Source organism: Staurois parvus, unplaced genomic scaffold (genome assembly GCF_062004578.1).
Source record: "Staurois parvus isolate SC_StPar_1 unplaced genomic scaffold, SC_StPar_1.0 ptg000549l, whole genome shotgun sequence".
NCBI lineage: Eukaryota > Metazoa > Chordata > Amphibia > Anura > Ranidae > Staurois > Staurois parvus.
Window position 1 is genome coordinate 7,988,249 of NW_028318345.1, and position 16,854 is coordinate 8,005,102.

General features: G+C 48.1%; 1 protein-coding gene across 2 annotated transcripts in view; it reads left to right on the top strand.

Annotated features, from left to right (window-relative positions):
* Window positions 1-16,854, top strand: part of PCSK5 (proprotein convertase subtilisin/kexin type 5) — a 670,507-nt gene that overhangs the window by 209,590 nt on the left and 444,063 nt on the right. For both annotated transcript variants that reach the window (XM_089691090.1, XM_089691088.1), the window contains exon 5: window positions 14,882-14,958. In XM_089691090.1, the coding sequence (XP_089547216.1) occupies window positions 14,882-14,958 (77 nt within the window). The remainder of the gene's footprint in view (window positions 1-14,881; window positions 14,959-16,854) is intronic.

The window sequence follows — 16,854 nt, forward strand, 5'->3', positions numbered from 1 at the left end:
GGCTGCTATCAGGGGGGTACCATCGATACTCTTGTAGGGGGCCTGGGCACACAGGGTGGCCCAGACAGCAGGAGGATTTCTGGGGAAGGGAAGGATAATTGCAGAATGATGCCCTGTGTATCTTTCCCTCTAGCAGATGAAAGCCAGTGGGAGGGAGAAAGAGATAGAAACTGGCTTTCAGCTGCTGGAGGGAGAGACAGACATGGCCGGATTGAGGGGATGCTGGGGTGACCTGTGTCCACCCAGACTTCAGTTGTGCCCCCCCCCCCCCTCTGCCAGGCCAACCCTCCATTGGATGTTGTTCCTGAGTGGCTGCTGAGCACCTTCCCCCACCCCTGCCCTCATTTAGAGCCAGGACAAGGGGATGGCAGCCTAGAGCAGTGAGAGGAGAAATGGCAGAGAGGAAAGAGCCAGGAGGAGGTGCACTGTGTTGTGCTTTCTGGGCTCTCCCTCCTGTCAGAACGGAGCTTGGCCATGCAGCGCATGACAGGATCACTCTTTGATCACATCAGACTGTACATGCACACACACAGTTTGATTACTGCCCCGTACCCACACTGCCTGCTGTTGGGAGTAGCCCTTGAAGGAGATAAGGGGCCTCAATCATACTGAGTATGTACAGTTCAGTGTGATCTAACAGTGATCCTGACGATTCCTGTTTTGACAGGAGGGAGAGCAGAACATCGCACCTCCTCCTGGGTTTGTAATGGAATACTAGTTTGTGCCTGGGATGTTTGTGCCGGATGGGGGATGGGCAGCTATCTGTCTGTGCTAGGAAGTGAAATGGGGATTGGGGGAGAGGGGTATGTGCTTGAAGGAGGGATTGGAGGGGATTTGAGTCAGGAGGGGAATTGGGAGGAATATTTGTGCTAGGAGGGGGGATTTGGGTAAGGAGGAAGAATTTGTGCTGAGAAGGTTAATTGGGAGATGGTTGTGTATTTGTGGAGGGATTGGGAGGAATTTGTGCTGGGAGGGAGGATTTGGGTGGGATTTGTGCTAGGAGGGGGGATTGGGTGGGATTTATGCTAGAAGAAGGGATTGGGGGGAATTTGTGCTGAGAGAGGGAATCGGGGGGATTAGTGCTAGGAGTGATTGAGGGGGGATTTGTGCTTGGAGGGGGGAATTTAGGAGAGACGATTTGTGCTAGGATGGAGAATTTGAGAAGAAAGAGGATGTGCTAGGTGGAGGATTTTTTTGATGAGGTTGATTTCTGATAGGAAGGGGATTTGGGGTGGGATTTTAGCTTGGAGGCAGGATTGGGGGGCAAATATATGTGATGGGGGACATTTGCATTTTTGTTTGGGGAGAATTTTGGCTTGCAGACAGAATTTTTGCTTAGGGCAGCTGAGTGGTGAAGTGGTTAGCACCTCCGCCTAGCATCACTAGGATCATCGGTTCAAATCCCAACCATGGCACTACCTGCCTGGAGTTTGCATGTTCTCCCTGTGCCTGTGTGGGTTTCCTCTAGGTGCTCCAGTTTCCTCCCACACTCCAAAGACATGCTGGTAGGTTAATTGGATCCTGTCTAAATTGGCCCTAATATGTGTACTGTATGTATGAATGTGAGTTAGGTACTGTGGGAACTCGCTTCCAGTGGTAGAGCTTCTTCAAAGCACACAGCAACTCGCTTCTTTTTAAGGGCCTTTTTTGCCCAATTTTATTTAAAGGAAATAGTTCCAGAAACACAAAATGCTTCCCACACAGGGGTATCCACCATCAAACCAATTCAGCCTTCTGGCTCTTTCAGCTACACAGCTTTATATCTGTCTCCTGCAGACTCCTTCCACAAGGTTGTTTTTGCACACAGCAAACCTTTAGCACACAGCTATTCTGGCTCCCACCTCTACTAGGTGAAGCCCACCTGACTCCACAGCAGAGACCTCTTGTCTGCTGGGGTGGAGTCCTCCTGACTCCGTCTGCTGGGGTGGAGCCCCCCTGACTCCGTCTGCCGGGGTGGAGCCCTCCTGACTCCGTCTTCCGGGGTGGAGCCCAGAACTCTGGTCCTGACTCTATTTAAAGGCCTGCACACACCTGTGCAATCAGTCTCCTGGCCTATTCCAACACCTGGTCCCAGGATTGGAGATTTCATCCCTCCCAAATCGCTTAGAAATCTCCAGGCTCCAGCTCCCAAAATGGACCTTACAAACAAAGGAGGAAAGTGAAAAGCCACTTTCCTCCATATCAAACCTTTACCCTGGAGCCCCTCCACCTGCCTTGTTGAGAATCCAGGGTGACAGATCGCCACACTGTCACAGTACCTTAGACTGTAAGCTCCTTGAGAGCAGGGACTTGTGTATGTACAATATACAGTGCTCAGCATAAATGAGTACACCCCTTTTGAAAAGTAAGATTTTAATCAATATCTCAATAAACTCAAGAACAATTTCCAAAATAATGACAAAACTGAGTTTGATAGAACATTTGTTTATCTCATTACATGAAAGTAAGATTAATAATATAATTTAGATTACAGAATCTTCAGTTTTACTCAAATTAGTTGATGCAAAAATGAATACACCCCACAACAAAAACTACTACATCTAGTATTTTGTATGACCTCTATGATTTGACATAGACAACGACAGCAACAAGTTTTCTAGGCATGGAATTAACAAGTTGGCAACATATTGCAACATCTATCTTTTTCCATTCTTCAAGAACGACCTCTTTTAGAACCTGGATGATGGATGGAGAGTGATGTTCAACTTGTCTCTTTAGAATTCCCCATAGGTGTTCGATTGGGTTCAGATCAGGATACATACTTGGCCACTGAATCACTTTCACCCTGTTGTTCTTCAGAAATGCAATAGTGACCTTAGATATGTGTTTTGGATCATTGTCATGTTGGAAAAGTGCATGATGACCAAGGGCACGGAGTGATGGTAGCATCTTCTCTTTCAATATAGAGCAGTACATCTGTGAATTCATGATACCATCAATGAAATGCAGTTCCCCGACACCAGCAGCACTCATGCAGCCCCAAAGAAGGACACTGACACCACCATGTTTTACTGTAGGCACCATAAAGAAAGGCCTGGCTCGTCCCTCCAAAATGGCCGCCGGCTCCAGCTCCACAAAGCAGGCACGCTCCCTCTCCTTCTCAGCTCTAGAGCCTGATCCAGACCACAGAATCACAGAGGGTGAGTCTGACGATGACACTGACCAGGGGAAACCTAACGCTCCACCTACTGCTGACCCCGCTAATCCTGTACCTCATGACCTTCTCAAACAATTTGAGAAAATGCTGCACAGAGCCCTAAAGCAGACCTCCGACCATATCATGGACAAATTATCTAAAGAAATCAGTGACCTAGGGGTCCGCGCATCCGAGCTAGAACATAGGGTGGACAACCTGGACGCAGCTGTTCACACATACTCAGATGAACTTGAGGCATTGCGTGATGAAAACCTAACGCTCCACTCCTGCCTTGAGGATTTTGAAAACAGGGCCCACCGCTCAAACATTTGCATCTGCGGACTTCCTGAAACCATCACTGATGTCCTCTCCACGACTATTGCCCTACTCCAAGAACTTTTTCCTGCTATCCCGATTGAACGCCTAGAGCTGGATAGGGTGCGCTGTGCCTTAGCCCCACGCAGACCTAATGGCCCTCCCCGCGACATCATTGCTATATTCCACTATTTCCGCACCAAGGAACAGATCCTTCAAGCGGCTTGAAACGCAGGTACCTTAACCTTCCAGGGACATACCTACCAATTATTTCAAGATCTATGCCCTGCCACCAAACGCAGGGCCATGAAACCCCACCTGCAAATCCTTCAACAACACGGAATTATGTATCATTGGAACTTTCCATTTGCTGTTCATTTCTCCCACCAATCCCATGATTATATTTGTAGATCTACCGAGGAACTACTGGACGCTCTCCGTCACCTCCAACTCTACCCTCCCCCAGACACCCCTGAAAGATCACGCAGAAGGTCTGCTTCCTGCTCGCCCCAGAAAAAACCACCACTCTGCTTCAGCAACAGGTCCACCCAATACCCACAAACGCGGATTTTATACCTCTCTGGAACCTGCCCCACAGGATTCCATGGACTGAACCCCGCTCCAGTCGCCTTCATCCTTCTGCAGCCTCGCCTGGCTCATTGTTGGTTTCCGGGACTTGATCACATCGGCCTTCTTCCCTATACTCCACCATGGACCCCTACCTCCTCCTCCGTGCACTCCATCTAAGGTCCCTATCTCTGGCCCTTCCTGCTGTTTGGCCCACTAGGCCCTCTTTCCTTCTAGTACCTCTTTACTCCGTTGGTCTCCCGGTCCAACCCACCTCCCTCTGTTGGGGCTTACCCTTGAGCCTGTGCCTTTAATTTTGCATTTGTTGTTAGGGTCATTTCGTCCTTTACCCTATAGTTACCCTTTCCATGTTATGTATTATCTATTAACGTTGTTACCTCCCCTCTCAGGTCACTCGACATTGGAGGCTTTGCTTATTGTAGCCCCTTCTAGCCGACTGGCGGTCTCAAGCCTGATCACATTTGTTTTATCTTTTCATCCTTGCACCACTTTTTTCCATCTGGTGTTTTCTCTACTGGTTTGATCGGGTCTCCAGACCACCCCTTGGCTATCACGGGATCCCTGGGCACCGTTTTTTTCATGTTAGTGTCCACTGGTTTGTTTTTTTTCTCACCTGTGCTGTTTCTCCCCTGTGGTTGCCACTGCGCACTCCACTTTGGCCCATGTGGTACAGTTTTTTTTGTACCGCTCGGGCTGTTCCTGACCCCCTAGACTGTTCGTATTATTCTAGTCCCATGGGCCAGGCAGTTGTTTTCGGTTGCTTTTTTTCCCTTCCATCTACTACCCCTGGTTCCCCTCTTTTTTTTCTTTCCCCTGTGTGACTTCCCTCCTTCCCCTACTTCCCTTTCTTTTTCCCCCCCCTCCCCTTCCCGGGACCGTCCCCTCAATACCCTGCTTCAGACTAATCCTCCCTCAGCAGCCTCTTCACTTCCACCATGGGACCCCTGAACATCCTTACCCTGAATGTCCAGGGCCTCAATATTCCCCAAAAACGAAACAAGGCCTTACGCTTTTTTGCGTCTCAGAAGGCCCACATTATCTGTCTACAAGAAACACATTTTACCCTCACTTCTACGCCCAAATCTTTTGGTCCCCTCTATCCGCAAGTTTTTACTGCCTCCGCGACAACCAAGTGTAGGGGAGTCCTCATTGCATTTCATCGCACAGTCCCTTTTGTGCTCCAAGCCCAACTTGGAGACCCAGAAGGCCGCTACCTCATTCTATCGGGATCACTCCTTGATACTCCAGTCACAATCGTCTCGTATTATGCTCCCAATCAGGGTCCTCTTACATTCCTGTCCCACTTGCTGACTACTATTGATCACCACAAACACGGCACCTTGCTAATTTGCGGAGACTCCAATCTCAGTATCCCTTTCTCAACAAATCTCCCCAGCCGTCCCTCCCCCCTGCCACTTCACTCTCCTTCCGACAACTTCTCAATTGCCACTCTTTAGTAGACTCTTGGAGAGAACTCCACCCAGTAAAGAGTAGATACACCTTCTACTCCCACCCCCACAAATCTTTTTCTCGCATTGACCATATACTCATGACTGTCGGCACCTCCTCCAGACTCCTTGCCTCTGATATGCTCCCTCTTCCATGGTCAGATCATTGCGCAGTCCTTACTTCTCTCTCATCGTTGGCCCCCCTAGCTTCTGATAGTTCCTGGGTAATTAATGACAACTTGCTCTCCCACCCTACACATAGCCTCGACCTCAAGAATCACCTTAAAGAATACCTAGAGTTGAACTCCACCCCAGATATCTCCTCTCTCTTGTTGTGGGAAGCGTATAAACCTGCCTTTAGAGGGTTCTGTATCAGTAAGTCGTCCTTCCTCCGCAAAGAGAAACAGCAAACTTGCCTTCGCCTTGAGGCGGCTTACAACCAGTCCCATTTACTGTTTCAGACCAACCCTTCCCCTCCCCATCGCAAAGCATTGGAGCAAGCCCGCTTGGAACTTGACCTCTTTCTGACGGACCAGGCTGAGCTTTCCCTATGCCGGTCTTGCCACAAATATCACACTAGAGCGAATAAACCTGATACCTTCCTAGCTCTCTCAATCCATAGATTAGATCACATCGCCAAGCCTATTCGCCTCAAACTCTCCCAAGGCGATTACACCAGTAACCCAGCCCAGATACTCCGCATTTTCCGCAAACACTTAGCACAACTGTACTACCAGACGGAGCCCTGCGACCAATCTCATGCTGAGAATCTGCTCGCCCACTTTTCCTTTCCTATTTTATCTACCCAGCATCTAGAGGCTTTAGAGAAGCCAATTACACAAACTGAAACTTTGTTCGCTATCAAAGACCTTAAACCCAGAAAGCGCCCTGGCCCAGATGGCTTCTCTGCCTCCTACTATAAGAAGTTCACTCACCTACTCTCCCCCATCCTTACCAAAGCTTTCAACGCCATCCTCTCAGGCCATTCTTTTAATTCAGACACAGTCTCGGCCATTATCACAATGATACCAAAACCACATTTCGACGACTTAGCCTGGTATAATTATAGACTGATCTCCCTTCTAAATATTGATGTCAAGCTCCTTGCTAAAATCCTCTCTACCTGCTTGAACCCAGTTATAGTCTCACTAATTCAGAATGATCAGACTGGCTCTATCCCCTCTAGGCAAGCTGGTGATAATATACGTCGCCCTTCTTTCCCACCTTGCCCGTGCTCAAAACATCCCTACCTGCTTCTTGTCTCTAGACATTAGAAAAGCCTTTCACACTGTCTCCTGGTCCTTTCTTCATTTTAGTCTACGGCGTTGGGGCTTCAGTCCCCACTTCCTAACCTGGATCTTATCCCTATACCATAATCCCTCAGCTCAGGTTTGCTACTTGGGACATTCATCAGCCCCTCTCCCGATAGCCCGTGGTACCTGCCAGGGATGCCCGCTCTCCCCAATCCTTTTTGCCTTAGTAATTGGACCCCTCGCCCTTCTGATAAGAACCGACCCTGATATCCGAGGCTTGGAGGTAGGTGGGTCTCACCACAAACTTTTGCCTTTTCGCAGATGATGTACTTCTTTTTTTGAACTCGCCACTGTCCTCCACCCCACCTCTACTTCGGCTCCTACATGACTTCGGCACAATCTCGGGTCTTCAAGTCAACCCCCAAAAATCTACAGTCCTGAATATTTCTCTCTCCCCTCAAGAGACTCTCCATCTACAACAAGTTCTCCCCTTTCCGTGGCTCCACCACGCTATCCTATACCTAGATATTAAACTGATGGCCTCCCTATCTGATCTATACTCCGCTAACTACCTGTCAATGCTCGCCCACCTCATTGGTCTAATGCGCAATTGGTCTTCTCTTCCATTGGCGTGGTTGGGTAGAATTGCAGTAGTGAAATGTCCATCTTACCTAAGATCCTCTATCTTTTCAGGGTTCTCCCCATACCTGTCCCAGATCATTATCTCTGAGGGCTCCAGTGCCGGGCCCACACATACATCTGGGGTCCTGTTCGTCCTCGAGTCCCCCGTACTATCATCCACATGCCAAAGTTAAAGGGAGGTCTGGGTCTCCCGGATTTTGCAAAATATTACCTAGCAGCCCACTTAGCGCAAATCCCAAAGTATCATGCATCTCATGAGATTCTGCAATGGGTGATTTTAGAGTCAGTTGATTTTGAACCCCTCCCCTTAGCTATCATACTTTGGCTTCGTTTTTCTGACCGTCGCGCAATCCAGAACCCATTCACCTCCCACTTTGTAGCGCTTTGGGATGGACTCAAATCCCGATACCGCCTTCAATCCCCCCCACAACCCCCTTCTCTCTCACCTTCGCAACCCCGCTTTCCCCCCTGCCTGGCTCCCTCTGCACTCTTTCTCACTTTGGTTCTCAGCTAACCTCCTTCGAGCCCATCACTTCTTGACTAACTCTGGTGTCAAATCCTTCCCATCTCTTCGAGAATCCCACTCCCTTCCCACTTCAGAAATCTTCCGTTACCTTCAACTAAAACACGTTTATTCCCCCCTCTCCGCTACTTCATGCTCCGTTAGGTCTATGACCTCCTTTCAAAGTGACTGCAAGAACGATCCGCACAGATGTAGCCTTATCTCTATCTTCTATGCCCTACTCACGACATCTGAGTCCTCCCCTGGCCCCTCATATGTATCCAAGTGGGAGATGGATCTAGGCCCCCAGCTGAGCCCAGAGGATTGGGACCGCATATGGCAAGTAACTAAGTCCTCCTCACAGAATGTATTAGCGGTTGAGACGAATTACAAGGTCCTCTCCCAGTGGTATTTGGTTCCGGCTCAATTGGTCTTCTCTTCCATTGGCGTGGTTGGGTAGAATTGCAGTAGTGAAATGTCCATCTTACCTAAGATCCTCTCTCTGGCTCCCTCTGCACTCTTTCTCACTTTGGTTCTCAGCTAACCTCCTTCGAGCCCATCACTTCTTGACTAACTCTGGTGTCAAATCCTTCCCATCTCTTCGAGAATCCCACTCCCTTCCCACTTCAGAAATCTTCCGTTACCTTCAACTAAAACACGTTTATTCCCCCCTCTCCGCTACTTCATGCTCCGTTAGGTCTATGACCTCCTTTCAAAGTGACTGCAAGAACGATCCGCACAGATGTAGCCTTATCTCTATCTTCTATGCCCTACTCACGACATCTGAGTCCTCCCCTGGCCCCTCATATGTATCCAAGTGGGAGATGGATCTAGGCCCCCAGCTGAGCCCAGAGGATTGGGACCGCATATGGCAAGTAACTAAGTCCTCCTCACAGAATGTATTAGCGGTTGAGACGAATTACAAGGTCCTCTCCCAGTGGTATTTGGTTCCGGCTAGGGTCGCTAAATATACTCCGGGGTATTCCCCAGACTGTTTTCGAGGCTGTGCGATGAGGGGCACATACCTTCACATTTGGTGGTCCTGCCCAGTAGCCCACACCTTCTGGGTTGGTATCTTCCACATGCTATCTACCCTTCTCAAAAAACCACTAGCGCCAACTCCGTACATTGCCTTACTCAATTTACGACCCCCCTTGATTCCTAAACTCCAGTTTAAGATCCTCTTGCAGGTCACAACCTCCGCCAAGCAAATTATAGCAAAATCCTGGAAAACCCCTTCTCTTAGCATATTGGCGGTTCGGAATAAGGTGACACAGGCTATGATACATGCCAAAGTGGAAGCTACCATCAGGGACACAGTCCCAAAATTTTTATCAATCTGGTCTCCCTGGGTCAATCACTTCCTCCTTCATGGTTTCGATGAATCGCTGCTTCTTCCCTAATACCTTCCCCCTTGGAAGACGCTCCGGAGCACTGGTCCGGCCGCTCCCCTCCTCTGTGCCCTAGAAGTCACACACTTTACCTACCTCCTCTCCCCTCCCCCCTTTCTTTTTTTTTTCTCTCTCTCCTCTTTCTTCCTTCCCCCCTCTCTTTGCACTGGTTGCTCTATTAAGTTTGCAATAATCATATTGTTGCTATAAGGCCTTGAGCCATATGTTCTCATCTGCTACATATACTGTAAATGATTGTTGCTTCCTGCTGTATGTCTTATACCCTTATACCCCAATAAAATGTTTGAACAAGAAAAAGTATTCATACTCCTTGAAATTTTCCACATTTTGTCATGTTACAACCAAAAACGTAAACGTATTTTTGGGGGATTTTATGTGCTAGACCAACACAATGTGGCACATAATTGTGAAGTGGAAGGAAAATGATTAATGGTTATCAACATTTTTTAAACATAAATGTCTTAAAAGTGTGACATGCATTTGTATTCAGCCCCCTTTGCTCTTATACCCCTAACTAAAATCTAGTGGAACCAATTGCCTTCAGAAGTCACCTAATTAGTAAATAGAGTCCACCTGTGTGTAATTTAATCTCAGTATAAATACAGCTGTTCTTTGAAGCCCTCAGAGGTTTGTTTGAGAACATTAGTGAACAAACAGCATCATAAAGGCCAAGGAACACACCAGACAGGTCAGGGATAAAGTTGTGGAGAGGTTTAAAGCATGGTTAGGTTTACAAAATATCCCAAGCTTTGAGCATTTCTCGGAGCACTGTTCAATCCATCATCTGAAAATGGAAAGAGTATGGCACAACTGAAAACCTACCAAGACATGGCCGTCCATCTAAACTGACAGGCCGGGCAAGGAGAGCATTAATCAGAGAAGCAGCCAAGAGGCCCATCTCAGGTGGGAGAATCTTTCCATAGGACAACTATTAGTTGTGCACTCCACAAATCTGGCCTTTATTGAAGAGTGGTAAGAAGAAAGCCATTGTTGAAAGAAAGCCATAAGAAGTCCTGTTTACAGTTTGCAAGAAGCCATGTGGGGACACTGCAAACATATGGAAGAAAGTGCTCTGGCCAAGTTAGATCAAAATTTAACTTTTTGGCCTAAAAGCAAAACACTATGTGTGGTGGAAAACTAACACTGCACATCACACCGAGCACACCACCCTCACCGTGAAACATGGGAGTGACAGCATCATGTTGTGGGGATGCTTTTCTTCAGCAGGGACAGGGAAGCTGGTCAGAGTTGATGGGGAAAATGGATGGAGCCAAATACAGGGCAATCTTAGAAGAAAATATGTTAGAGTCTGCAAAAGACTTGAGACTGGGGTGGAAGTTCACCTTCCAGCAGGACAACGACCCTAAACATACAGCCAGCTATAACAGAATGCTTTACATCAAAGCATATTCATGTGTTAGAATGGCCTAGTTAAAGTCCAGAGCTAAATCCAATTGAGAATCTGTGGCAAGACTCTCACCGCCCACGAAATTGCCACCCATTTCCACAACAAGATTGACGCTATCCGTAAGGACATCGTCAACTTGCAATCTACCTCCCCACCTAGCCTCCTCGCCCCCGTCACCCCTTCATCTCCCCCCTCCTCTGCCCTCACAACCGCACTGCCCCCCTCCTCTCCCAATGCCCCGCCCACCATAACCCCCCCCGCACTGCACTCCCTCAGCCCTGTCACTACTGAGGAAGTCGCCAAAGTCCTCTCAAAAGCCCGCCTCACTACCTGCCCCCTGGACCCTATCCCCTCTCAACTCCTCCGGTCACCCCCCTCTTCCCTCATCCGCTCCCTCACCCACATCTTCAATCTCTCCCTCTCTACTGGCGTATTCCCCTCCCCCCTAAAGCACGCGCATATCACCCCCATCCTCAAAAAGCCCTCCCTGGATCCCGCGGACCCCAACAACCTCAGACCCATCTCCCTGCTGCCACTCACCTCCAAGCTCCTTGAACGCTTAGTCTACGATCGCCTAAGCTCCCACCTTACTGACAATAACCTCCTTGACCCTCTACAGTCCGGCTTCCGTCCCCTACACTCCACTGAAACCGCCCTCCTCAAAATCACTAACGACCTACTCAACGCCAAAGCCAAGGGCAACTACTCTGTCCTCCTTCTCCTGGACCTCTCTGCGGCCTTCGACACAGTTGACCACCCCCTCCTTCTTAATAAACTACTCTCCCTTGGCATCGGAGATGCTGCTCTCTCTTGGTTCTCATCCTACCTATCCCGACGCTCCTTCAGTGTCACCTACAATGGTGCCACCTCCCCCTCCCTCCCCCTCTCTGTTGGGGTCCCCCAAGGCTCTGTCCTTGGACCCCTTCTCTTCTCCATCTACACCTCCTCCCTGGGCAAACTCATACAATCTCACGGCTTCAACTATCACCTCTATGCTGACGACACCCAAATCTACCTCTCCACCCCTCACCTCACCCCCACTATCTCCGCCCGCATCACTCACCTCCTAAATGACATCTCAGACTGGATGTCGCTACATTTCCTCAAGATTAACCTCTCCAAAACCGAGCTTCTCGTCTTTCCCCCTGCCCACACCCCCCCCCCTATCCTATCCATCATCACCAACAACTCCACTATCACTTCCCCACATGGCTTCTGGCAAGCCAAAGTCCTTGGCGTCATTCTTGACGCGAACCATTTTTGACGCGAACCTCTCCCTCCAACCGCATGTCAAATCACTCACGAACACATGCAGGCTCCATCTTCGCAACATTGCCAAGATCCGCTCCTTCCTCACCCCAGACACCACCAAACTTCTAGTACACTCCCTCATCATCTCACGCCTTGACTACTGCAACTCCCTCCTCACTGGCCTACCCAAGTGCAGGCTCTCCCCGCTCCAGACCATCCTGAACTCAGCTGCCAGACTCATCCACCTTACCACCCGCTCCACCTCTGCCACCCCCCTCTGCCTCTCCCTCCACTGGCTCCCGATTGCCCAACGCATCAAATTTAAACTCCTTACCCTGACCTACAAAGCCGTTCACAACACTGCCCCTGACTACCTCACCAATCTGATCACCAGGTACCACCCTACCCGTACCCTTCGCTCCTCACAGGACCTCCTTCTATCCTGCTCCCTGGTCTCCTCCTCCCATGCACGACTGCAGGACTTCTCCAGGTCCTCCCCCATCCTCTGGAACTCACTGCCCCAATCCATCAGACTGTCGCCTTCTCTATTCACATTCAGGCGCTCCCTCAAAACCCATCTCTTCAGGGAAGCCTACCCCACCCTCACCTAACGGCCATCCTCCCTCATTCCTCCTACCACTTCATCCCCCCCAGCCACTTCCTACTGTACCTTTACCCCCTCCCTCCTAGATTGTAAGCTCGTAAGAGTAGGGCCCTCTTACCCCTCGTACGCTGTCTGTCTTTGTTGTACTGTGCCATGTATTGTCCCCCCCTATTGTACAGCGCTGAGCAAACCCTTTGGCGCTATATAAACTCGTAGTAATAATAATAATAATAAAATTGCTGTTCACAGAGGCTCTCCATCCAGTCTGACAGAGCTTGAGCTATTTTGCAAAGAAGAATGGGCAAAAATTTCACTCTCTAGATGTGCAAAGCTGGTAGAGACATCCCCAAAAAGACTTGCACCTGTAAGTGCAGCGAAAGGTGGTTCTACAAAGTATTGGGCTGAATACAAATGCATGCCACATTTTTCAGATATTTAGTTGGAAAAAATTTGGAAAACCATTTATCATTTCTGTCCTGCCCTACAGAAACCACTCTTTGAACTCATCAGGGATATTCCCTGGAAACTCTTACCAGCAAAAATTCTTTTTGGCAGCCATCACATCTTTTAAATGTGTCTCTAAATTGGTGGCCGTATCCTATAATGAACCTTTCCATATACTTCGCATCGACAGAGTTATAGTGCACCCAATACCATCTTTTCTTTCAAAACTGGTTTTGGCGATCCATCTCAGTCAGGATATTGTCCTGCTATCCTTGTGCCCTTCTCCTAAGCATCCAAAGGAATCCTCTCTACAGTTATTGGATGTTGTCAGAGCCATTTGAGTGTACCTGATATATACTGTCCTCCCTCTTGTCTTGAACTGTATTGTTGCTGTATTGTCTCCTGTTATATTGTAAAGTGCTGAGCAAACTGTTGGCGCTATATAAATCCTGTATAATAATAATTAGACAAGCACATGCTTTGTTTTCCCTTTACTCTGCACCTTGCAAGGGGAACCCTGTTTCAAAATCCACCGGTGGATCAGGATCTTGATTATACAAACTTATGCTATTTAGCAGAAACCTGCTCCTGCGCTGTTGCGCACCCACTCCACTGTAGGAGTATCCTGGGTCTTTCGGTACCAAGCCTCTGTTGCCCAACTGTGTAAGGCCTCCACCTGATCTTTGGTTAATACTTTCTCAGAGTTTTCAGGTGGAAGTCCAATCTTCTGGGAATGCAGCTTTTGCCCACAAGGTTCTTATAGCCACACTCTGAAGTCTTTTGACCCCTCTTAATTTTTTATTTGCCTAATGGCACGGTTCCATTTGTCTAGTTGTTGCCCACCCTCATATTCATTTGTTTGGGATGTCCCATGGTGTATGAATAAGTTTCCTGCGTTCTGTACTGTACGATTAAGATAAAAGAAATTAATTTGACTTACCTGTAAAGTCCATATCTTGGAGTACAGGACACAGGCAACCCTCCCTTACTCTCCTTGTTTACTCTGCATTACTTTCTACAATTCCAAGGACTCACAGAGTGGGGTAGGGTTAAAGGGATTGCACTGCAAGGGTGCATGTCTTTAAATGCTTGCAAATGTCTAATCATTTGAAGGTACGAGCAGCTACTTATACATGGCATAGCTTAAACATGGGTTTTTGCTGCTTACATACCATTTTCAGGGAAAAATAGGGATGGCATAATAAAAAAAATAAATTCTAGCCATTGCCCTATGCAATGTTCTCTAATTATTAATAAAGTACTGTTACATAAATATCTATATCTATTTTTATAAATGCAGATCCCTGAATTTTATTATATTTCACAATTTATTTAAGACTTTGTTTACACCTGTGCTTTTTTATGTGCATTTTGAAATGCACAAAAATGCAGGTCATAAAAACATGTTGAATCCAATTAACCCATTCACATTTGTGAAGTGTGTTGGTGAAAATGAGATGTCCGATTTTCTGTGCATTTTCATCTGCTATGATGCCAAATAGAATAATGAAAACACATGCAAAATGCAGTACAAAGCACGGTAAAAAATGCACTAAAGATGCACAAAAGTGAGCACGGATAGATGTGAACGGAGCCTTAAGTTGAAGAAGCAACTGTTTGCATGTTGAATTAAAATAAAATCTATAAGGTACTTCAAGACCATCATGGGGGTTTTCTGCTATCTTTAATTTTTCACAAACCTGCCAGTTGGTAAATTCCTTTACTTGACAGCCTGCAAATCATCAGGAATGCACAGGGACAATTGCTAACCTAATTACGTGCTGAGTGGAACTATTTAATATATGCATGAGCTATGTGAGATAATGGCTTAATAACGATCTTATGATTTATTTAGCCTCTTTCTTTTTTTGGCTGTAGGATCCTCTGGCCAGCACTGATATCAATGGCAACGACTATGATCCCATGCCTCGGTATGATGCAAGCAATGAGAACAAGTAAGAAATTTTAATTATAACTCTGATTTTCAATTTAACTGTAGTTATGGAATATGTAAATATTAGCTTGAACATATGAGATGTTATAAGACATTAATATGCTTATTTAATTTAAGTGCAAATGTAGTTAATTTAGGCGAATTGTAAAAAACTATAACAACTAATGAGGTTTTTGTTTTTGCAAATTTTTTCTGTACACTTCCTGCACAGTGCCCCACTTCATTAAATATGCTCCAGTAAGAGTGATGTAGTTGGTATTTACCTCCTTTGTAGATATGTTGATCTCTGTCTCTGGGCCCGAGTTATTAGTAAAGTAAACCAATGTGTAATGTACCGCCTGGCGGTACCTCTAGCAACCCACGGGATAGGATTCCCCAGAGCGCGGAGTCTAAGTCCCAGTCTGCTTGTTCACCAGGGCCCCTGATGGTGGGGATGGACTTGGAGCAGACAGAGACTAGGTCATGGCCCCTGAGTACAATCACCCTTGGTAGAGGGATCCGCCAGAGGTATCTGCAGGATAAGAGCCTGATGTGAAGAGGCGGATGGGTCCTAGCAGGACGGATGGATGGCTGAGCAGAAGAGTGGTCAGACAGGCCGGGTCGGTAACCGTGGGGACAGCGCGGTACAAGGCAGCAGGCAGAGAATAGTCTGGTCACTCGCCGGGTCAGTAATGGAAGGTCAGATCCAATGAGGGGCATCAAAGGAGAGGTCAGGCAAGCCAGGGGGTCAGAGCAGGAGAAGACAGCACGGTCGGGAACAATCAGGGACGGCAACAATCAATCAGCACAGATGCTGTCAGGGCCTGGACTTGAACCTGGGACTTCTACTGTGTCAGGCAGTAACTCTTCTCACTGAGCTACCTAGGATGCTGGACAACACTCTGCCTCTTCTATTGGATAATCCTGCCTTGTGCCTTGTTTGCTCTTGAACCTTGATCTCCTTGCTCCTCCCATGAACTTCCTATATAAGCCATGTCCTTGGACTTCCTCCTTGCCAGATTATTGTGCCTTTCCAGCCAATATCCTGCTACTGTTCCTGCTGCTGTCTACTCCTCCGCTACTGATCTTTGGCTTGTTCCTGACCACGATTTCGTCTCATCCTAACGTACTACGATTGATCTGCTACCATTTGTGACCGACCCTTGGCTTGTGACCGACTCTGCTTTCGTCTGATCCCTAACCTGTTGATCCGCTATTGGTTCCCAGTCTGCTCATTCCCTGGTGGGGTGATCCTGAGATCTGCGACCTGGTATTAACACGCAGCCCAATCCATCTCCACCATTAGGAGCTCTGGTGAATACCGGTTAATACTTAGACCCCGCACCTCAGGTGAGCCTGCGTCATTCCCAGGGGGATCCGCTGGTGTACCTATCCTGCTGGTTCCAGGTAAGCCTTTTACTGCTATAGCAACTGGTCTCTGAACCTGACCTTACACCGTGACAGATGCAGGAGCAGGAACATCAGATGAGACCATACGGCAACCAGTGTCAGCGCAGAGCAGATTTAAATACCGCGCCCTGCGCTGTCATTGGTGCCAGGCACACACCCGCGGTCCCGAGTGCGCATGCGCGAGTTCCGCTGTCGCCGTGGCCACCCAGGAACTAGTGCCCGCACGCCAGTGCAAATCAGCACACTGCGCCGAGCTACACGCCGTGGCGGCTGCTGACATTGCCCCCCACGGGCAACCTCTGGGTGCCCAACTGATTTCTCCTCCGTGGGTGGTTGCGATAAAACTCCCGGACAAGTCTGGGGGCATGAACATTTTGAGTTCTCCTCAGGACCATAACCCTTCCATTTGATCAGGGACTGTGTCTGGCCACCCGTTTTCCTGCAATCCAAGATTGCTTTTACCTCAAATTCCTCTTGTTCATCAATGGTTATTGCTTCCGGGGGTCTG